Genomic DNA, 22,215 nt, shown 5'->3' on the forward strand with positions numbered 1-22,215 from the left:
TGGTGTGGCTGTGTTCTCTTAAGATAGAACAGCTTTGGGGGCAGTGTCCTGGGGCCGTCGCCCAGGCCGGACACAGTGCAGCACTCACCATGCCACGCGAGCAGTTGGGGGCGTGTGGGGTGTGAGCCCACGAGCGTAGTAAACACCCGGCCCCAGTTCTAAAGGGCAGAAGCAGCCACTAATGTTTCGGACAAATCAGTCTTTTGGCGGGTAACACAGGGTGGGTGGGAGACTTGCCCAGCAGACGGGAGGTGCTTCAGGCACGGCACTCAGCACGTGCTGTCAGCCCAGGCCGGGCGGTTCGGGATGGGGACCCACGGGGCTCTCCACCGGCCTGGGAGAGGGCCCACCATGCTCCCAGGTGGAGGGAGGTCCCGGGAAGGTGCCAGGCAGGGCAAGGAGTGGTTCCTTTTGACAAGGCCACTCGAGCCACAGCCCACTGAGGGCTCCACCGGAGCGAGGGGCAGTTCAGTGTATCTTCAGGGGCCCAGGACGGCCAGCTAAGGGCCACGTTCCCGCCTGCCCATCCTGGTCTGGGCCAGAGGGCCAGGCCTGGGGCTCTGGGAGAGGTGGGCCCGGTGCGCCGACAGTCCAAATGCTCAGGTGTCCGAGAGCAGCCGGCCAGCCTCTGGGTGCCCCCCGCTGCCCACACCCTCTCTGCGCTCGGCAGAGGCTTGCTGGTGTCCGTCTTCGGTGTTCTGAGAGTCTGGTGAGGAAGGAAGACCCCTCAGCTGCTGGGTGTCCGGTGGGGCGGGCCCGGGGAAGGGAGAGGTAGCTCATTACTGTGAACAGGGGACAGACCTGGTGGCTCTGGGTCGAGGGCTGGGGAAGCAGGGCGGGGGCGTGCGTGCTGCCAGGCCGGGCCTCCGGGAGTCGACCTGGCCAAGCCCTCACGCCTGGCTGAGTCGATGGGCCTCGGCAGAGGGTACCTGCCCCACCCTAAGGACTGTGGCCAGCCGAGGGCCATCGGAGACCTGGGCCAGTCCCCTCCCAGGACAGGGAGAAGCAGAGATCCAGAGAAGGCAGCGACGGGGCACAGCGACAGCCCTCCACCCGTCCGCACATCAGCCTGTGCCCCTCCCCGCCCTCTGCCTTCCCCACACCCCACTTACTCCGGTAGGAGCCGCCCTGGGCCATGGAGGACAGGAGCGCTGTGCAGTAGTTGACCTGGAGGAGAGAGGCGTCCGGGGCAGCCCCAGGCCCTGCTGCCCCGTGACCCTCCCCTCTGCTGGCCGTGCCTGGGGGAAGGGGTGTGGGTGTGGAGTGTGGACAGTGAGGGGTCTTGAGTGCAGGACCCACTCCAGGGAGGGCACACCGTCTCTGAAGTCGCTTGTGGGGACAGGGACCAGGTAGTGGGCCTCCCCGGGGCCTCAGCCTGCCCTGGGTGCGGGGCTGCGGGTGAGGGCCCCCTGCCAGGAGAAGGGCACGAGGTCTCCCTGCCTACCTGTGACTCCAAGTGCTTGATGCGCTTTTCTTGCTCTCTCAGCCCCCCGAGGTGCTTGGCTATGATGTCCACCCTGTGGCAGGAGCTGGTAGGTACAGGGCGCTCCGAATTCCCAGATGCTCCCCATCCTCCCTGAGGCCCTTCGGGTGGGTTTGGGGTCCCTGAACCCTCTCTGGGTGGGGTGCCCTTTTCTCTCATTCCCAGATCTGGGTACAGAGAGCCCTTCTGAGCTCTCCCTGGGAGCTCCATGGGGGCAAGAGTTAGGGACAAAGGCAGGCAGGGGCCACGGGCGCCTGGACAGCTGGGATGGACCATTTTGGGGGGAGACCCAGAGGGCGGGGGGGGGGTTCCACTCGGGAGACTCCAGAGCTGGGAGGACACCCCCTGTATTGGCCCCCCGTCCCCCAAAAGCAGGGCAGGCCAGGCCCCTGCCCCTGCCAGCCTCGGTCTGCCCAGCTCAGGCAGGTGCAGGGCTGCGGGTGAGGGCCCCCTACCCTCAGGTGACGGGCAGGAGAGGGCCCGACACCCCCGCGCCCCACTTGGGGTCCGGCCCTCCCTTGGGAGGTGCTGCAGGGGACACCCGCGCACCTGTGGGCGGTTTTCCTCAGAACCTCCTCCTTGCTGTCCTTCCTCTGTCTCTCCAGCCTGCTCAGGTAGTTCTCCTTCTGAACCGTCTCCCAGGTGACCATCTTCTGGTCCAGGGGCTCCGCCAAGTCTCTCTCTGGGAAGGTCGGAGCAGCACAGGCTTGGCCAGAGCCAGGTGGGCCTCGGGGCCAGGGGAGCCCAGGGCAAGGGCAGCGGGCCTCAGTCACCACGGCTAGCCCGGGCTGTGAGGTGGAGAGAGGGGGACGGCCCCCCTGCAGAGAACTCCAGGCTCAGTCAGCGGCTCTGGGGGTTGGGGGGGGTTAGGGAGGGGGCGTGGCCTCTCCTCGCCTGCCCACTGGGCGCATCGCCCACCACCCCCCCCCCCCCGCCCTTCCCCCCCACCTCCCCGCAGTCCGGGCAGCCGGGCCAGGTCCAGCCCTGTGGCCTCACCCAGGCGTGCCCGCCTCTGCTCAGCCCCCTTCTGGAAGAGCCTCTTGAGCGCCAGGCTCAGGTGGCTGAGGAGGATGAAGGGCGGGGCCAGGGCGGGGCGCTCGTGGTACTCCGCGATGAGGTGGTAGCGCTGGAACTTCCAGAACGTGTCCGCGTTGCCCTGCACCACCTGGAACGTGTAGCTGTGGGGCCGGCGTGTGGGTGACGGGGGCCACACGGGCACCCCCTCTCCTCCCAAGCTGCCGCCAGAGCTGGGGGGCACCCTCTTCTGTGATCGTCTCAGATCACTGACTTCCGTCTGTGGGTGTGTCTGGAATGCAGTCCACTCGGGTCCCCTTCCGCTGTCCTGGACGAGCCCGGGCCTCTGGTTCCGGAGGGGACAACCCTCCCCCTGACCTTCCCTTCCTCAGGGCCCTGCCCTCCCTCTGCCTGCAGCCGGGGCCCGGCGGAAGGGGAGCCGGTGTTTGGGGTGACCCCTCACGCTCAGGCCTTGCCCCACACAGGCCCCAGCCCCTCCCCGGGGGTGGAGAGACCCCCGCAGCCCCCCCCCCCCCCCCCCCCCGGGCCGGAGGGATGAGCAGGTCTGGGCCGGGCCAGCCGGGCCTGGGGACGCTCACGAGGGGAGGGTGGGGGAGGGGCACCTGAACATGGCGATGAGCAGGTTCATGAGCAGCACGTTGGTGACCAGCAGGAAGGTGACCAGCAGGAGGATGACCAGCCAGTTGGCATAGAGGTTAGGGCAGGAGGCTGAGCCCTCTTGCAGCAGGGGGTGTAGGGAGCAGTTCACGCGGGCTTCTGAAACAGGAGTGGTGTGGTGGGGGCGGGGCGGCCACAGGGGCACCCTTGGATCTGGGGGGCCTCCCCCTAGGGCTGGGGCCCCCCGGGGACGCAGCCCCTGGCCGGGTGACCAGCTGTCCCGGTTGACGGGGTGGGGGGGGACTGTCTGGTTTAGCACTGAAAGTTCCCGTCTCAGGACACCCCAGTCCTGTCAAACCAGATGGATGGTCAGCCTGGGGGCACTGGTCCACTCTCCACCTCCACCTGACTGGGGTCATGGCCAGGGCCACACGTTCTGAGGGCAGAGCCATTTGGCAGGTGGGCACAGAAGACCCCAGTTTCTGCTGGTCGTTGTGTGGATTCCCCACCTCCCCACGCCAAAGGCTGTGCTCAAAGCTGGTTTGGAGAAAGCTGCCCTAGACACGGGTGACCGTGTCTCCCCCTGCAGGACTTCTCAGGGCCTTTATAACACTAAGGCCTGTCACATGGCACCCAGCTGCGGGGCGAGTCTGCATCACCTCCGAAGCTCATCTGGCCAGGCCGCCCTTGGCACTGATTGCCGCAGGCACCGTGGACACGGCATCTCTGGGCCATGCCAGCTCAAAGAATGTTCTCCGGGCAGTGGGAGTGAATGCTGGGTCTGGGAGCAGGCTGAGCCTTGCGCCCTGGGCAGGCACGCCCTGGGGGGCCTGAGGATCACACCTCTGGCCCCTCACCAGCCAGTCCCCTCCTCACGCTCATGGGATGGGAGGCAAGGAAGGAAGGAGCAGATATCAGTGGGTGAGCACGCAGGCCGTGTACGTGCGCGTGCCCGTGTGGACGCTGCACACGCCCGCACGTTCGGCTGTGTTTCTGTGGCTGCCCCCCTGGTCTTTGCGCTGTGACCGAGTCCGGGTGACACTGGGGGCCTCTGTCCCTCTGTCTACACCTGTGTACCTGTGTCCCCACTGTGCACATGTGTCGGGCCGGCAGGGGCTGTTCTCGTGTGTCCGTGGCTCCCTCTCTGGGGGGAGGCCCTCTCCTAACGTCCCCCGAGTCAGTCTGTGCCAGGAGCCCACGGTGAGCTGCGAGCGTGCAGAAGGGGGTGGGGAAGCAGCATCTTCCCAGACCCTGCCCTGCCCTGGCCTGTAGGTCTGCTCAGGGCCGATTCCGGACCCTCCTCTCCCCTGCGCCCAGGCCCGGGAGCAGTGAGACCCCTGTGACTCTCCGAGGCGCCATGAGGCCAGGCTGGAAATTAAAGTGTCCATGGGTCTGGAGGCCAGACCAGGAGCTCCGCCCCAGGGCTCCGTCCTGGCACACGGGGACCGGACGGCGAGGGGGGGCGCTCGGGGCTCCGGGACCCCAGGGTGCACACGTTAGTGAATCACCACAGTCCTGCCCCGCGTGGTGGTGTGGCCCAGAGGCCTGAGCAGACGGGAAGCCCAGGCCGCGGGAGGGGAAGGGGCCCGCGCAGGACCCTCAGTGGGCTGGCCCCGACCTGGCCCCGGTCATGGACTTTGTGCTACAGCCTGCACTCGGGCCTTCCCGAGGCAGCCCCCGGGGCTAGGACCGTCCACCCCCCACCCCCGGAAGTCTGCACAACCTCTGCCCTCCCCTGGTGGCCCCGGGAGTGACCCCACCCCTGCCCTCCTCCAGAGGGTCCCTGCAGTGCAGGGCTGGGCAGGGGCCAATGGGGAGGGCAGCCAGGGCCTGGAACACTCCGTTTGAGCAAAGGAATCCCAGCTGGGCGGTGGAGGGGGGGAGGGAGGGGGGAGGTGGCGCTAAGAAAACAGTCCAAGGAAAGGGGCTTTCAGAACACCCCAGTTAGCCGGTTTCCCCGGTGGCAACGCCCCTCCCCATCTTGGCGGCTCGGGTCCGCTCCCCTCACACTCTCACCCCACTGACAGACACTCAGTGCGTGTGGCGGGCACCCGACCTCGTCTCACTGGCTCCGGCGGCTGGGGCCCGGCCTTAGACACCATGTGCCCGGGGGCGCCCTGGAGCCCCGGTGGCCCTGGTCCGGCACCAGCCTGAGTGAACGGCCCTGACGCTGGCTCACCGTCCCGGAGGGGCTGGTTCCCTCTCCTCCTCCTCCTCACCGAGTCCCAGCCGGGTCGGGGGCTTGCCCCCCAAGCCAGGGCTCCCCTACACCTACCAGCCCCCACGGCGGAGCGGCTCTGCCTCCCGCACCGTCCCCACGGTCCTGGGACAGTCTCGGAACCTATGCTGGCTGGCCCTCGGCCCTGCACAGAGGCCGCCTGCAGACGGACGGGAATGGCCTCGGCCCTGCCCCCGCGGCACCTGCCCTGGCACAAACCATCCCAAAGCAGGCCGGCCTCCGGGCCCCCCAGCAGAGGCTGCCTTGCAGCCTCCTGGTGCCTCAGTTTCCAGCCTGGGGCCCACAGGGAAAGGTCTCTGTGACCAACAAAAGTCCTCCCGGAGCCGCCCCTGGGCTGGGCCCGACCCTGGGCAGGTGTGTGGGGCCTGGGGACTGTCCTCAGGGGCCTCCCCATCTCAGCCGGCTCCTCTCCAGGGCCCCACGTCCAAGGTCTTCTGAAAGGAGGCTCCGTAAACTGGACCCCATGTGACGGCACCGTAGGAAGCAGGGGATCTTGTGTCCAGCTGGCTCAGGGACACGCCCCCCCCCCCGCCCCCCACCAGGCTGCGTGCTGACCATCGATCTCGTCCAGCGGGATCTGCCCGAAGATCTGCAGGTAAGGCCGGTACAGCACGCGGCGGAAAACCCACTCCAGGCGGCCGTCGTGGGGGTGCAGCAGGGCCTGTGTGGTCACGCCGTAGGCCACCAGCCACACACTCAGGAAGAAGAGGAAGAAAAAGACGTCCTTCATCTGGGGGAAGAACGGAGAGTGTTAGCGGCCACCTGGCTGGCAGGGGGGGGGGGGGCGCTATTTCACCAGCTCCCCGGCCCCCAGGCGGGACCCGGGGCTCACCATCCGCTCCACAATGATGATCTTGGGGCCCAGCTGCTTGTGGATGGCGAAGATGTGGATGAGTCGGAGCGTGAACACCATGAAGTCCACGGCGAGGACCGCGCGACCCGCCTCAAACACTGAGGGCAGCATCCTGGGGTGGGGGCCATATGGGGGTGCCGCTAGTGCCCAGAGAGGGGAAGGAGCTTCCCCCAGGACACACAGCACGGGGGCCAAGGACAAGCCGGGCCTTCTGAGGCCTTCCGAGGCTTCGTCCTGAAGCCGGCCCGCCCAGCGGCCCACCCGAGGGGCCGGCATCCCAGGCCTCTGGGCCCCAGAGACCTGCAGGTGACGCCGACGACGAACAGGAAGATGGCCACCATGTCGCACTTGTTCCAGTGGTCTTCCACGTAGAGGGTGAGCTTCTTCACCAGACGCGTGTCCTCGTCCGTGAAGAATCCCTGGCAGAGGGCAGAGGGCAGAGGGCAGAGGGGCGGGCGGTCCACTGACAGCTGGCTGGGGACGCCCCGCTTCGTCCAGGCCAGTGGGAGCGGGGAGGGGGGGGGGCGGGCGGGGGCGCAGGTCCCACCACTGACCTGCCGGATCTCTTCCAGCACCAGTGTGAAGACCCAGAAGTACAGGGTGACCTCGGGCCCAGACGGCCCCTGGGGAGGTGGCCTGAAGTCCACCAGCAGGACGTAGGTGAACAGGAACAGGAAGGCAAAGTACATGACCACGTTCCCCAGGAACACGGTCACGGGCGCCCCCCAGAACATCCGCCAGCGCGTCAGCAGGAAGGCAGCACGTGGACCTCGGTCACCCCGAGCCCTTGGTGCCCCGGTCAGCGCGTCCCGCCTGCGCCTCGAGGAGAGACCACGGACGGCGGTGAGGCCGGCGGCAGGGGCCCCACGGAGTGAGTCCAGCCCCCTGGCCGGCCCGCCCCACGGCCCTCACCGGCTGCCCGGGCTGCACAGCAGGCTCCTCTCTGAGTCCAGGCCGTCCAGCTCCTGGAGGCCCTCGGGGACCGTCCTCAGCAGGGCCTCCTCGCTGTGAGCACGGGGCACCCTCAGGGCCCGCGGGAAGGGCACCAGAGCACCCAGCCAGCAAAGGAAGCGCAGGGGGCCCTGGGGAGGGATGTGGGCGGGGTCTTTGCCCAGTGGGGGCCCCCCCCCACCTCCCCCGGCGGCTGCCCGCACCCGACAGACCTGAAGGTGATGAGGTTGGTGTAGATGAGGGCCGGGCAGAGGAAGGCCCCCAGCAGCCGCAGGATGGCCGTGCCCGAGGCCATGTTCCCCCACCAGATCTTGGTCAGGAAAGCCTGAAATAAAGGCACAGCCTCCGGTCCCCCACCCCACACCTCTGCCCATGCTGGGCCGGACACCGGGCGTGCCCGTCAAGGCTCGGCTGAAGCATCGCCCCCCCCCCCCAACCCCACCCCACCGTCCGTCCCGGTGGGGACAACCTTCAACGGGGAGGCCGGGTTTTGGGGTCTGGGAGGGCTGAGCTGAAGAGGTAGCACTTCCCCTGAGACCCCAAGTGGAGAAAGGGCTGGCGACAACAAGAAGGGCAGCCAGGCGGGTGCTGTCCAGGAACCGAGCAGCCCCTGCCCTGCACGGCCAGGACACGGAGGGCAGTTGGGGGGGGGGGGGCACCCGGGGCGCCTCCCGTCTGCCGTCCGCTTTGCCCCTGACGGCCTTCCCCGAAGCCAGACCCTCACCTGCACCCCGTCGTGGGCAAAGAAGGCCTTGGTGTCGGCCTCGGTGGCCAGGTGCAGACAGGTGGTCCTGCTCCAGCAGCGGTTCCGACGCACCAGCAGGGCGAAGGCGCGGTCCTCGCTGCTGCGGTAGCACTCGGAGAAGAGGCCTGCCCGAGGGCGCCGGCCGCCCGCACTCGCCCAGGCGCCCCCTCCCTCCTCTGCCCTGCGCCCGCCGCCACCCCCCCCCCCCCCCCGCCCCGGGGGCTGCCGAGGCCCGCCCGCCCGCCCTGCCCAGGGTCCTCCCCTCCCCCGTCAGTCACCCCAAACGTCCCGAGGGGGTAGCAGGACCCGGCGTGTGCCCAGGGCCTGGGGTACCCGTCTGCCCCGCCCCGGGCCCCGCTGCGCCCCGCCCCGCCCCGCCCCGCCAGGCCGGTGGCTCACCCAGGGCCAGCTGCTCGTACTTGGCCTCGCTCCCGCCGCGGCCCCCCTCGGCCCCCGCCTCCAGGTGGGACATCTCACGGAGGATCTTGCAGGCGGCCAGAGCGGCGGCCACCCCCTCCTGGCCCTGGGAGACGGGGTCTGAGGAGGCCGCCCGCCTCGCGCCCACCACGCCGCCCCAGTCCGGGGCCCACCCACCATGGCCCAGAAGTAGGCGGCCATCTCGTGGCGGTTCTGCAGCACGGCCCAGAGGAACAGGTCCCGCCACGGGTTCTCGCTCTTCCGGTTCAGGTCCGGCAGCCCCTTCCGGGCCTCTGGCCGCCCGGCCGGGCCCCGCTCCTGCGGGACCGGGCCGTCAGCGTCCGGGTGGCCCGGCCCGGCCCCGCCCCGCCCGGCCCAGGGCCCGCTCACCGCCTGGTAGAGCCCGCGGCAGGCGTCGTGCAGGAAGTCCTTGAGCAGGCGGGACACCTCGTGCAGGGAGAAGGCGGGCGGGCCCTCGGGCGGCTCGCGGGCCTGCTGGGCGCCCAGGCCGGCCAGCGTCAGCCGGCCCTCCTCGTGCTTGCGCCGCAGCAGGTGGAACAGCAGGCTCTTGGGGGGCGCCGAGCGGTACAGCTGCTGCAGCCGCCCCAACGTCAGGAAGTCCGCCACGTCGGCGCCGTTGTCCACGAAGAGGCGCACGAACTCGGGCTTGTCGCTCACCAGCGCGTCCATCATCACCTCCTCCAGGTCGCGGGACTGGGGCCGCCGCCCGACAGGCCCGGGGCGGGGAGAGGGGCCGAGTGAGCGGGAGCCGTGGCCTCCCTGCAACCCCCCCCCCCCCCCGGCCGCGTGGGGCAGAAGGGGCCCCCCGCCGGCGGCCCTCGGGGCGCCGCCTGCCCCCAGGCCCTCAGCTTGGCGCTCGCCCCTGTGTTGGCCAGAGGCGAGGCTCCGGAGGCGTCAGCCGGCGGGCGGGCGGGCACCTTCCATTCCACGTCCCCGTTGAAGATCTCGCTCTTGGCGATGTCCACGCGGTCCCAGGCCACGGCCAGCTTGAGCTCGTCCAGGTAGTCCTGTGCCTCCTGGCTGTGGCTCTTGCAGGCTGCGGGCGGAGCGGGCGGGAGGTGAGCGGCGAGCCCGGGGCCCCTCGCAGTGGTCTTCCGGACCCGCAGCCGTGGAGCCGTGGCCCGCGTCACGCCCTCTGAGTGACGGCGAGAGGCCCACGGCGCCGCAAGGTTGTCGGCAGAAATGATGGCTCCCGGGTCCCCGACGGGACAGGGTGAGCGGAGCCGGGGGGGGGTGGACGGTCTGTCTGGAGGAGCTTCCGGCCCCCCGCCGTCGAGGGCGTCCCGGCCCCCCTGCCCCTCCCGGCCTGGCTCTGTGTCTGGCTGCCCGAGGTCAGGCCCTCGGCACGGCGTGTCCCCGCCATGAAAAGCCTTTCGAGGGGCAGCCAAACGGCAGGGACAGCACAGGGTCTGTCATAGAGGAACAGAGAGACACAGCGCGGTCCCTCCGCTCCGTGGAGTGTCCTTCAGCCCTGGAAAGCAGGGAGGCACCACCAGGCCACAGCGTGGATGCTCTGCAGAAACACGGGCTCGGAGGAGGGAGCCGAACACCGCCCACGGCGGGAGCCCACGGACGGGAAGGGCCCCAAAGAGGCAAATCCGTCCACACAGAAAGCGAGCTGGTGGCCACCGGGGGCCAGGGAAACGGGCAGCGACTGACCGGTGCCAGACTGCCTTTGGGGCAATGCAAACGTTCTGGAACTAGACAGTGGGGATGGTCGCACAACTCGCAAACGTACTAAAAGCCGCCGGATCGAACACTTCAGTTTCTGACGTTACAGCAAGATATGTCAGACTGAAACTTGTCGAGCACAGGACGCTGGACAAATTTGCACAGAAGCCGGGGCCATCCCTGTGTCGTTCCAGTTTTGTTACATGTGCTGCTGGAAAGGTGAGCACTGGGCCCCGCACGCAGGCACAGGCACTCAGGCACACACTCACTCACACGGGCACACGCCCGCACGTGACGCACAGCAGAGGGGTGCCGTCCCGGGAGTCCTGGCTGCTGATTGACGTGGTCCCTGGGCGGTGGCCCGGCCCCATGCACGTGTCAGATCCCGGAGGGTGAGGCCCAGGACGGGGCGGGGGCGGGAAGCAGCCCCGCACAGCTGGCGCCCCAGCTCACCCCTGCCCCTGCGCCCTCACCTTTTATCAGGGCCTTCAGGATGATGGTGTCCAGCTCCTCAGAGCCCTCCTGCTCGAAGTCGTGCACGGTGAGCAAGTGTGGGTGGGAGGTGATGTTCTGCAGCTGGGACACCGGGACAAAGGCCCTGAGTGGCCCTGGGGGCAGGGGGCAGGCCAGGGGCGGGCCTGAAGCCAGAGCGGGCTTGGAGGCTTTGTTGGGGAAGGGAGGAGGCTGGGCCCTCCCTCGTGGACAGGGGGCACGGAGACGCCCAGCAGGACTTTCCCCTGGGGGCGGCCCAGCGGGAGGGTGGCCTCGTCCTACGGGGGGACCCCTACCAGCTGGGTCCAGTGCACGACGTCCTCCCAGCACAAACGTTCTCCGGGAAACTTCTCTTTGAACTGCTTCTCCACTGCCTGGGGCACCAGGAGGTGGGGCTGGTTCACGAAGGCAGCCAGCACGTCCGCGATGCCCCCTGAGCCCGCCAGGATCAGCCACGGGGCAGCGTGCTCCACGGCCCTGGAGATCCTCTGAGGCGGCGTGGCGGGGAGAGTGGACCCCGAGTCAGCTCAGGGGCCGCCCTGGGCCCACATGCCACAGGTACCCCGTCCCAGGCCGGGGGGGGGGGGCCCTGCAGGAAGCCGCAGCTGGCCAGGGGGCTCCCGCCAGGCCCCCACCTCCCTCCCCTGCCCTACCTCCAGGGTGCTGGGGTCGCCGTTGACTAACAGGCAGAGGACGGGGATCTCGATGCTGCTGGTGCCTGCAGACAGAGCACCGGCCAAGTCCTCCCAGGTGTCCGAGCAAGTGGGGACCCTGGCACCCTCCCCGTGGGGTGGGCACCCAGGCTCTGGCCATCACCCCCAACATTATCTAGGGAGACACCTGCCCGGAGGCTTTTTCTAGTGAAGCGTGGGCTCCAGGCTGCATATCACATACAGACACGCACCCCTTTGCTTGGGGACAAGGACGCCAGCCCCGCACCCCACTGCCCAGTAGGCCGCTCACAGATATTGAGACACAGAGGGACGTGAGTGAAGTTAAACACTCAGTCCCTGGCTGCACCGGCCACATTTCAAGCACCTCCATTCCCGTCATGGCAGAAAGCTCTGCCGATCGCCCTGCAGGCTCGCGGGAGCAAACCAAAGAGTAGGGGAGGGGCCTTGGTCAGCTTCGCCCCCAAACGTTAGCCGGAAACGAGAGTCCCGACGCGGGAGGACGCTGGGGAGGCAGGGAGCAGCGGGCCCCTCTGACTCCCAGAGCGGCCTCCTCGTTGAATCTAGAGGACAGACCGGTGCGTGCCGTCCAGGCTTCAGCGAGCCGGAGCCCCCCCCCCCCCCCCCCACCGACGTGGTCTAAACGCGGCCTCGACCGTGTTTGTATTCTTAAAGAATACTCAGTTAACACATATTTAAGCTGTTTATAAATATCGTAGGCAGTTATATATCGTGTGTATAAGTTTTACTTACGCACTGGTATTTCTTAATACTAGAAACCCAGCTTTCAAACCCACCTCTGGCCACAGTCACACCCGTTCCTTGGGCAACACTGCCCTCTGGTGGCAGCGTACCTCGTGGCTAGCTTGGCTGGTAGAGGAAACCAGGCCTTTCGAAGCTTGCAAATCCGTTTCCTTCCCAAGCCCCGAGACACCCCCTCCCGCCCCGGGGAGCCCCAGGGCAGGCGAACAAACTGGCAACTCTGTCATCCAGCAGGAATGTCGCTGCCCAGCGGGGCCAGACTCCTAGCTGCGCCCCCACCAACGCACTGACCGCTTCCCATCCCAGACCCCCAGAGGCCGGGTCTCCACGCTCAGGCACGCTCAGTGCCTTCAGCCCGGAATGCGCACACCCCGTGCCCCCGTGACCCCCCCCCCCACCTGCCCTGGGACAGGTCTCACCCCCGTAGCCGGTTCTCTGCTCCGAGATGTGCTTTTCCAGCGTCAGCCGCAGCTCCGTCGGCCCGTCCCCCTTCCCGGGAGGCCCGGGCTCCACCAGGACGAAGTAGGCGTGGTTGTTGTCCAGGGAGCAGAGGGGGCCCCGGCTGCTGCCTTCGGCCGCGGGGTAGTGGACAGGGCTGTCCTCCTGGACCCCCCCCCCCCCCACCGTGAGCCCTAAATGAGGGTTCTTCTGCCCAGGCCTGTCCCCACCCCCAGAGGGAGGGAGGGCCGGGCCGCCGGCGCCTGGGGCCCTGGGGTGTGGCGGGGTGGGGGGGGGAGCGGCCAGTGGGTCCTCTGGACAGAACCAGGGCCGTGGGACTGCCAGGCCCTGCCTCGGACAGGCTCTGGGCGGGGGGCAGAGGCCACTTGCCGGGGTCACCCAGGCTTGCGGGCCGGTGTCCGGATGGGGCCTGGGTCCATTGGGAACCAGTCCTGGGCAGGGCCCTGGAATCCAGGTCCCCATGTCTGGTCTGCGCTGGCTGGGAATCTGGCAGACCCCTCCCCACACTGCTCCCTGAGCAATGCTGCCACCTGCTGGCCGTGTGCTGGGCTCGCCGTCCTCCCCCTCTCCTCTTGCCCTCCTCCCTCCTCCCTTCACGCCTCCTCCCTTCCTCCTTCCCCTCCTCCCTCCTCCACTCCTTCTTCCTCCTGTCTCCTCCTTCCCCTCCCTCCCCACCTCCCCCTCCCTCCCCTCCTCCCTCCCCTCCTCCTTTTTCCATCTCCTTTCCTCCTCCCTCCGCTTCTCCCTCTTCCCTCCTCTCCCTTCCCTCCTTCCTCCTCTCCTTCCTCCTTTGCCTCTCCCTCCTCCTCCCCCTCCTCTTTCTCCCTCCTCCTTCCCCTCCCTCCCCTCCTCCTCCCCCTCCCCCCTCCCCTCTCCCTCCTAACCCCGCCTCTTCCTCTTCCTTCCTCCTCCCACTCCTCCCCTTCCTCTCTTCCCCCTCCCCGTTCCTCTCCCTCCTAGTCCCTCTTCTTCCCCTCCCCCTCCTCCCTCCTCTCCCTCTCCTCTTCCCCTCTTCCTTCCTCCCTTCACTCCTCCCTTCCTCCTTCCCCTCCACCCTCCTCCTCTCCTTCTTCCTCCTGTCTCCTCCTTCCCCTCCCCCTCCTCCCTCCCCTCCTCCCTCCCCTCTCCCTCCTAGCCCCTTCTCTTCCTCTTCCTTCCTCCTCCTCCTCCTCCCTCCTCCCCTTCCTCTCTCCCCCCTCCCCGTTCCTCTCCCTCCTAGTCCCTCTTCTTCCCCTCCCCCTCCTCCCTCCTCTCCCTCTCCTCTTCCCCTCTTCCTTCCTCCCTTCACTCCTCCTCCCTTCCTCCTTCCCCTCCACCCTCCTCCTCTCCTTCTTCCTCCTGTCTCCTCCCTCCCCTCCCCCTCCTAGCCCCTTCTCTTCCTCTTCCTTCCTCCTCCTCCTCCTCCCTCCTCCCCTTCCTCTCTCCCCCCTCCCCGTTCCTCTCCCTCCTCCCTCCTGGTCCCTCTTCTTCCCCTCCCCCCTCCTCCCTCCTCTTCCTCTCTCTCCTCCTCCTCCTTCTCCCTCCTCCCCTCCTTCCCTCCCCCTCTCCTCCCACAGCTTCGCTTCAGTATCTCGGTCCTTCAGGGTGCCTGCCTCACTCCCTGAGCCTGTGAGTCCCCCCGGCATGGGAACCACTCTGTCCGTTGCAGGCCTGGCGTGTGGAGGGGGGTGTCTGGTCTGCCGAATAACCAGGTGGTGGGGTGTGGCCGGCCTCGGAGAGAGCACCGGTGGCTTCCTCGGCGTACCTCCTACCCTGGGGTGGGTATATTTGCGGGCCACGAGCCCCTCCCCGCCTCCCGGGCCCAACTTGCCCGGCGGCTCGGCGCTCCGAGACGGACGCTTACCCGGGCGTCGTCCAGAAGCTGGTGGTGCAGGACGCGGCCCAGCGAGGCAATGCCGATGGCCGCCACGCGGGCCTTGGTGGACGTGCTGGCCAGCGAGTGGTCACGCACGGCCTGTCCCACGTACCGGGCCAGGCCCACACGGAGCGCGCTGGTCAGGATCCAGGCTCCTAGGGCAGGGGGCTCAGTGTGCCCGGTGGGCTCGGGCCCCCAGGCCTGCCGGAGCCGAGGCCCACCCCCCCCCCCCCCCCCACCGCCTGCAGGTGTCGGCCGGACCCGAGCCTGGGAAGGTTGTTCTGAATCACGAGGCCCTGGCCTAGTCGGCTGTGCAGGCCTCTGCTGCACAGCAGTCACCTCGCGGTGAGGGGGTTCGGAAACCCCATATCCTTCTGCCGCCTTTTCTGCAGGCTCGGCGGGCCTGAACGTAAATTAGCCCAGTAACTGGGTTCGGACCCCACGACCGTCCAGCAGGCGGCTCCCCTGAGGCAGGCGGAGGGTGCGATGGGGGCCCGCCCTCGGGCGCGGGTGCAGGGGGGGCCGTCTTGCCGAGGCCCGCAGGGTGGGCTGCGCCTTCCGGGGGGGGACCCCGGCCGCCCCCCTCCGCTGCATCCCCCAAGCTGCTCCCGCTGCAGGCTGCAGGGAGGGAGGCACCGGGCAGGGTCTGGGGGCTGTGTGGCCGGGGCGCGGGCTCCGGACTGTGCGGGCCGTGGGGCCCTGGCGGGGCCTCACCTGTGCTCTGAGCCGCCTTCACCAGCCCGTTGCGCAGGACATCCCGCAGCCAGGACTTCACGGCGAACGGCCGCTCCTCACCCGCCAGGGACACCACGAGGTTGGGCACTGGCAGCTGCCACTCGGCCAGAAGGAGGTCAAAGAGCACGGAGGGGGCCACGCCGCTCGGAACCTTCACGAACTGCAGGGCGTGTGTGTGGGGGTGGGCATGGGGGTGCTGGGCATGGGGGCGCCAGGGGCACTGGGTATGGGGACACAGGGTTTGGGGGCACCAGGGGCACTGGGTATGGGGTGCTGGGTATGGGGGCACCAGGGGCACTGGGTATGGGGTGCTGGGTATGGGGGCATAGGGGCACTGGGTATGGTGTGCTGGGCATGGGGGCACTGGGCACAGGGTATGGGGGCGCCAGTGGCACTGGGTATGGGGGCGCCAGTGGCACTGGGTATGGGGGCACCAGGGGCACTGGGTATGGGGCGCTGGGCATGGAGGCACCAGGGGCGCTGGGCATGGGGGTGCTGGGTATGGGGGCACCAGGGGCACTGGGTATGGGGCGCTGGGCATGGGGGCGCTGGGCATGGAGGCACCAGGGGCGCTGGGCATGGGGGTGCTGGGTATGGGGGCACCAGGGGCACTGGGTATGGGGCACTGGGCATGGGTGCGCTGGGCATGGAGGCACCAGGGGCGCTGGGCATGGGAGTGCTGGGCATGGGTGCGCTGGGCATGGGAGCACCAGGGGCGCTGGGCATGGGGGCACCAGGGGAACTGGGTATGGGCCGCTGGGCATGGGGGCGCCAGGGAAACTGGGTATGGGGCGCCGGGCATGGGGGTCACAAGGAGGTGGGGAGCACCAGCATCAGGAGAGAGGCCGACCCCGTTTAGATGCAGGGTGGCAGCAGGAGGCCAGGGCGCAGGTGGGTCCGGCCCTCGCCTGACTCCTGTCTAGGCCTCCCTTCCCTCTCCGTGGTGGGGCCGGGCGGGGCGGGGGGCGCAGAGGAGGGGCCCTGGACGTGCTGTGCATGGGGGTGGGAGGCAGGGGGCCAGAGGGCTGGAGTCGGGTCCTGGAAGCTCTGACAACGGCTCTGGAGGGCAGCAGGCGCCCAGCGCTCAGTGTTTGGCGAGAAACTGGGAGCTCAGCGTGGGGGGGGGGGGGGTGCGAGCCTTAGCACGGCGGGGGCGGGGCCTTACCTTGCCTCGCTTCTTCCCAGACCCTCCGAATTCGATCTCGCCCCGGCACAGGTCCCGCGCCCACCCACGTCCGGCAGCCCTGGGGCTTCCCCGGCAGGGACCCCCGGCACCCCACATGAGGACCTCTCTGCAGGGACAGAGCCGACCTCCGAGGGCGTGAGAGGCAAACCCTGTCCCCGTCCCTGCAGGACGCCAGCGGCGGCCTCACTGGGGAGGCCACTCCCCCCCCCCCAACCCCGCCAGTGGCCGGGCCGCGCCACGACGTCCACAAGGCCCCCTCGCAACCCGGCTTCCGCTACTGGAGCCTCCCACGCGCCCCCTTCCCAGTGGGGTGGGGCGTGGGGGTGCATCTTAGCCCCTCCCCCCGGCTCCGGGCCCTGCTACTCACCCCCCTCCCCGGGGCGCCTCGGGCCGGCCTCTCCCGTCAGCACTTCTGCACAGGCTTTGGTGGGGGGTGTCCTAGAAACCCCAAAAGTCTCTTGGGCTTCTGGACAAGAAGCCTGTCCCCCGCACCCCCGTTGGCCCCCGGACAGGGATGGACGCCCCGGTGTGCCTGGGCAGAGGGGGGATGCGGGTGAGAGGGTCAGGCTGGTGCACACGGCTCAGGTGCAGGGGCCCCGGGAGAGGGGGGCCGGGGGAAGATGGCATGGGGGGAGTGACGGACCACCTCTCCTTGCCAGGAGGCCGGGCGGGGAAGGCCCTGCCCCAAGCTCTTCCCCTCCCCCCCCCCGTTTCTGGCCGGCCCCCAGGCCAGGCGCCCCTCGCTGCATCCGGACCATGTCCCTGCGGCCAGCAGCTCCACCCCACTCGGCAGGGACCGAGGGCTGGGGGCCCAGGACTGGCCCATGTGACCGGGAGCTGGGTCCCAACGGCCTGCCTGACTGCCGGCACCCCCAGCGTCTCCCCCACCCCCAGCCCACATCTCCCTGGTTTTCTCCGCGCCTGCCCGAGGGCCCTGGGTTCCAGGACAGGTGAGCCGCCCTGGCCAGTCTCCCCCACCCTCGGGTCCACGGCCACCTGTCCAAGTAGGGGCGTCGGCAGACCCCTGCCACTGAGTCAGTTCCCCAGCCTGTCCACGGTGGCCCCACCGGCCCTCTATCCCCGGGAAGCGTCCCTTGGTAAAAGGCAGCTCCCCGGCCAGGCCACCCTTGTGTCTTGGAGAGGGGCCACCGGCATACCGAGGAAGGGGCAGCGGTGGCGGTCACGGCCCCGCAGGCTTGACAGGGACCTACAGCCTCACACCCTCCCCCACCCCCGCCGTGTGCCCCAGAAACCCAGGCCCAAGTCCTAACTCCTGGCCCCCATGAATGGGGCCCTCTGGGCAAATAAGGTCTTTGCGAACGTGGTCACGTTAAGAGAGGACATTAAGGTGGCCCCTGACCCAGTGACTGGTGTCCTCATAAGAGAAAGGGAGGAGCCCAGCGACCGCAGGCAGAGGCTGGAGCGAGGAGGTCACAAGCCCAGGAATACCCACCCGGAGCCCCAGATGCTGGAAGAAGCGAGGCAGGCCCCCTCTCGACGCTTCAGAGGGCGTGCGGGCCCCTGACGCCCCGATTTGGGAGATGCACACCGTGAGCTCCTCTGTTCTGGCCGCTGTGGACACGGAGGCCCGCAGAGCCGGGCGAGCCTTGCTGGAGCCAGACCCCAGGCCGGAGCCGCCCTGTGTCTGGGCAGGGCCGGTGCCCTGGGGGCGGGGGGGATGCAAATCCTCCTGACTTCCACCCCCCAGAGCAGGAACCCGGGCTGGATTTGAATGTGGCCTTTCCAAGCTGGGGATTATGGACTTTTAATAGGAGGCTGGCGTCTGGGGACAAGGCCTGGCCGTGTGCGGGTATTACCGGGGCAGCTGTGACCAAGTCCAACAGACCTGGTGGCTTAGAGCAACAGGGACCTGCGTGCCCCCTGCTCAGGAGCCCGAGGGCCAAACTGAAGTGTGGCAGGGCCGCGCTCCCCCGAGGCTTTAGGGAGGGTCCCCCCCTCCCCTCCGGCTCCTGGGGGCTCCAGGTGTCCCTGGGCTGTGGCCACGTCCCTCCAGCCTCAGCCTCTGTCCTGTGTCTCTGCGTCCAAATGTCCCTCATCTCGCAGGGACACCAGTCACTGGATAGGGGCCCACCTTACCCCCTGTGACCTCACCTTAACTAATTACACCTGCAAAGACACGATTTCCAGATGAGTCACATTCTGGGTTTCCGGGGGACGTTCCTCAACCCCCAAGAGCAGGTGGCGAGGTGCAGAGTGTGTGCGCCTCGCTGGGAGGGTGGGGGCAGGACAGGGACCTCGGGGCTGCCGTCCGGGAAGAGACCTCCCTCCCACCAGGGGCCTGGGGTGCCGGCCGCCCGGTAGGGTCCCCTCTGGCCGCATCTGGGCGTGTGCCCTGTAAGCAGGACGCACATAGCCCAGGGTGTGTGAGCGTTTGGGGGCGTGGGGCCTGGACAACTTGGGTGTGCTCAAACCCCGGGAGCCTCGGGCTTGCAGTCCCAGGGAGGGGACCCGGTGGGGACGGCAGCAAGCAGCGTCTGGAGATCCTCCTCCCTCCCTCCCCCCCCGGGCCCTCTGTCCTCCCGACGGGACAGGCGCTCCTGAGCAGGAGTGTGGGACGCCAGCCTTGCCTCTCTGTGACCACACCCACCGCCCCGCACCCCGCACCCCAGCCTGGGGGCTGTGCCGGGCTCCAGGCAAACGGGCCTCCAAGAGGGAAGGCTATGCAAAGAGGCCGGATTTGCATGAGCAGCTGTCCTTGTTTCCAGAGGGGTGCGGGGGTTCGGGGAAGCTGGAGGGGGGTCCTGTATGTACAACCCCTGGTCGGAATCTCACCCCCTGCCTGGTTGGGGAAACGGAGGCAAAATCTCCAACCCTGGCAGCAAGGGACCTGGGGGCTCTCGCTTGGGGGGCAAAGGGCCACCCCTTCCCAGAGGCCATCAGGAAAACGGCCCCAGCGTGGACCCAGCCTGGTACCCAGGCCCCAGGGGTCCCAGCCCAGCCCCTCCCCCAGCTGCGTGACCGCGGGCAAGCCCCTCAGACTCTCTGGGCCCAACCCCTCCTCCTCGAGTCGCAGGGAGAGACCAGCAAAGAGAAGGCACCAGACAGACCCCCACCCAGCTCAGCAGGCCAGCGGTCAGTGCTGTGGCCCCTCTGTCCCCCGCGTGAGGCCAAGCGTGGAGGTGGTGGGTCAGGGGGAGGGTAGCGTGGGTGAGCCTCCCCGCCCAGACAGGAGCCGCTTGGAGCCCCTGCCTCCTCTCCCGACTGCTTGGGCAGACGCTGCCCCGAACTCCAGGGCCCGGGGCCTCGGGGCCACCCCGCCAGCCCGGACCCGCCCCAAGCACTGGCTTTCGGGCACCCCCTTCCCACCCCCCTGCCTCAGACAGAGAGGCTGTCCTCCACCACCCGGGAAGGCAGAATCCTCTCCAGGCTGCAGACCAGGGGACGGGGACCAGAGTGAGGGATGTGGCCGGGGCCCCCACCCCGTCCCACCTGGAGGCTGGCAGCCCTGGGCACCCACCTGCCTGCCTTCTACCCGGCGCCCTGGCATGCGGCTGCCGGCCAAGGTGCAGAGTGCAGGCCACCCATCGGGGCGCCCGCCCGCCAGCTCTCTGCTCCTCCTCTTCCGCCTGGCACCCGGGCAGCCAATGCCGTGCCCGGCACGGGCACCACCTGATCTCTGCACAGCGGACCCACACGCCTGCCACGGCCGAAGGCCCACCCCCCGGCCCCGGCACTGAGGGCCAGCCTTTCCCGGCCTGACCTCGGGCTCAGCTACAGGGGGCCCCACGTGGGGGTCGCTGCCAGGCCACCTTGCTTGCGGTCACGCCCCCCACGGGCTATGCCCCGGGGCGGCCTGGGGCCTGGGGCAAGTCCCGTCTGTGTCACACCGGACGCGCCTGGGTCTCTCTGTCCAACAAGGGGGCTGGCTGACCCCAGGGTGCGCAGCCCAGCCGTGTCGTGGGGGACCGGCGGCCGGGGACTGCCCTTCCCTCCTGGGCTCGCACCCTGTGTATCTGTCAGGCTCCCCATCCGCTCTGGGCCTCTGTTTCTCTGGAAAATGGGAACCTGAAAAGCCCGGCTTCTGAGAGTTTGTGGGTCACACATGAGAACAGAGCCTGGACGACACTTCTGTAGGCCCCTTCCCCAAAGAGACCCCCAGGACCCCCCTCCCCAAACCGCCTCCCAGGGATGACTCATTCCCTGAGCTGGGGGACGGGTGGGCGACAGCATCCAGGCCCTGCCCTCTGCTGCCACACCCCCCTCCACCCGGGCCTCTCTGGTCTGACCCATCAGCCACCAGAGGGCGCCCCAGGACCGTGAGCAGAGTCGGGATGGCGGAGGAGGTCGGGGCAGTGGAAGCCAGCTTTGCCCTCCCCCCCCCCCCCCCGCCCCCGACACACAAGGGCTCAGATCACGGCTGGGGCCCATCCCCTAGCCTTGCTGGGGGCCTGCCCAGGGAGGATGGGGCTTTCTGAGGTCCCTCAGGAAATAAGGGGCCCCAGGTAAGTGGAACCCACAAGCCCTCCGGGCCTGAGACCCTGTGGGCCAGATTCTGAAGGGGAGCGGCCGTGTGTGCACCGGGTCAGACTACAGCCCCGGTAAGATGGGGGGGGGTCTGCTGGGCCACTCCCCAACTCTGAATGACCAACCTGGGCTCACGCCCACCCTGCCAGCCTGGGGCCTGGGCCGGCTGGGGGTCCTGCCGGTGTCGGGGGGAATGGACAGTGAGGTGGTCCAGCCCCTGGAGCTCGTGGGGCACACGGTCTGCCCCTCACTTCCTCTGTTCCTGTCCTGCCCCTCTGTCTCTGCCTCCCGGGCACCCTGCCCCAGCCACCCCAGCCCCGTATCGGGCCATGCTCCTTTCCTGCCTACAACCTTCCATGGCTCCTATTGTTGAAATAGAACCTTAACCCGCCCGTGGCCCCTGCCCTGCCCCTGCCCATCCCCCGCCTCCCTCGTCTCCACCTCCCCACCCCTGCCCATCCCCCGCCTGCTTCTCTCCAGCCATCCGGACTCTGCTTTGCTCCCTGTCTCCCCCTCCCTTCTGCTGTCCCCCTACCTCTACCCGACCAGCACTGGGTCCTGCCCTGGGTCTCTCTCCCACATTTCCCGGTGTTCTTCTCCGGGGAGCCTGGCCCTCTGAAGTGACCTGTCACGTACTTGTTTGCGTCGGGCCTACTTCCTGGTCAGACCTGTCAGCCGCTGAGTCCGCCGCTGTCCCCACCCCGGGCTCAGAACCAAAGCTGTCGGGGAACAAAGGAATGAGTGGGGGGCTCAGCGAGCGTGCGGGGTTGTGTCTGGGCGCGAGCCGCCGTGGGGCCAAGACAGGACAGCTGGCAGGTCTTAGTGCCTGGGACAGGCAGGGTGTGGCCAGGCTTGGCTCAGGCTGGGGCGCCTCCAGGCCCTGGGACCCACCAGCGCTGCGTCCCTCTGTGCGGGGAGGGCCGCCCCAGGGCCCTGGGACCCACCGGCCCTGGGACCCGTCCGAGTGGGCCTCCCTCATCCTCGCCACAGTTGGCCCCGGACGGGATTGGGTTCACACGACGCCTGCTTTTGGGGGAGAGACCAGGTCAGAGAGGGGACCAGCCCCCCAGGCCTCAGACCCCGCCCCAGAGCAGGCCGACCCCAGGGACCCACAGAGGCACAGCCGCGGCCCGGGAGGGACGCAGGCGCGGAGGGTGTGGCCCTAGAGGGGCGGCCCTCCCCGGGGTGCTGGCTGCCACACCGGCTCTCGTCTGCGGGGAGACTCTCGGCCTCTGCACCACCTTTGCTCTGTGTCGTAGCACAAAAGCCACGACCCAGAGAGGGCCCCCCGGCCCTGGGTCTCCTCCTTCCCCAGGCCTCCCTTGGGTCTGCATGAGGCCCCGACTCAGGGCCCCTCAGACAGGAAGGGTCACTGCCCTGGTGCTCATGAGGGATGCCCCCTCCGGCTGCTCCCAGCAGGAGAGGGCAGGGCAGGCTCTGGGGGCCGGGACCCCTGACCGCAGCCTCTGGGCTGACCCGGGTGCCCACAGTGGAGGCCAAACGCCCAGTTTAAGGGCCACCCATGCGGCGCAGCCCAGACTCGCACCCCGCCGTGAAG

At 68.8% G+C, this 22,215-nt stretch overlaps 1 protein-coding gene across 4 annotated transcripts; it reads right to left on the bottom strand.

Annotated features, from left to right (window-relative positions):
- Positions 1-82: 82 nt before the first annotated feature.
- On the bottom strand, positions 83-16,674 carry TRPM5 (transient receptor potential cation channel subfamily M member 5). 4 transcript variants are annotated; one of them, XM_078433832.2, is made up of 25 exons: positions 16,540-16,667; positions 16,152-16,278; positions 14,966-15,146; positions 14,234-14,406; positions 12,357-12,540; positions 11,158-11,222; positions 10,801-10,992; positions 10,486-10,588; positions 9,259-9,377; positions 8,711-9,034; positions 8,498-8,638; positions 8,303-8,426; positions 7,883-8,028; positions 7,371-7,483; positions 7,120-7,212; positions 6,762-7,020; positions 6,508-6,626; positions 6,187-6,319; positions 5,910-6,084; positions 3,121-3,274; positions 2,480-2,661; positions 2,033-2,165; positions 1,445-1,517; positions 1,113-1,167; positions 83-706 (listed from the first exon to the last, which is right to left on the bottom strand). In XM_078433832.2, the coding sequence occupies exons 2-25, from the start codon at positions 16,266-16,268 to the stop codon at positions 600-602; spliced, it is 3,465 nt and encodes a 1,154-aa protein (XP_078289958.2). In that variant the 5' UTR covers positions 16,269-16,278; positions 16,540-16,667; the 3' UTR covers positions 83-599. The 4 variants fall into 4 exon arrangements, with proteins under 4 accessions (XP_078289958.2, XP_078289957.2, XP_078289959.2 ...); XM_078433831.2 differs by having other exon boundaries at positions 8,498-9,034; positions 16,540-16,670; XM_078433833.2 differs by lacking the exon at positions 7,120-7,212 and having other exon boundaries at positions 16,540-16,668.
- Positions 16,675-22,215: the final 5,541 nt, after the last annotated feature.

Source organism: Panthera onca, chromosome D1 (genome assembly GCF_046562875.1).
Source record: "Panthera onca isolate mPanOnc1 chromosome D1, mPanOnc1 haplotype 2, whole genome shotgun sequence".
In the NCBI taxonomy this organism is placed as follows: Eukaryota; Metazoa; Chordata; class Mammalia; order Carnivora; family Felidae; genus Panthera; species Panthera onca.

Excerpts from the sequence above, each read along its gene's own strand:
- TRPM5 (XM_078433831.2), bottom strand. The coding sequence starts at position 16,268 with ATGTGGGGTGCCGGGGGTCCCTGCCGGGGAAGCCCCAGGGCTGCCGGA. Across the intron at positions 9,378-10,485 it reads CCTGAAGGCCCTGATAAAAG|CCTGCAAGAGCCACAGCCAG; the intron begins GTGAGGGCGCAG and ends CTCCGCCCGCAG. Across the intron at positions 8,427-8,497 it reads CCGCCTACTTCTGGGCCATG|GGCCAGGAGGGGGTGGCCGC; the intron begins GTGGGTGGGCCC and ends CCCGTCTCCCAG.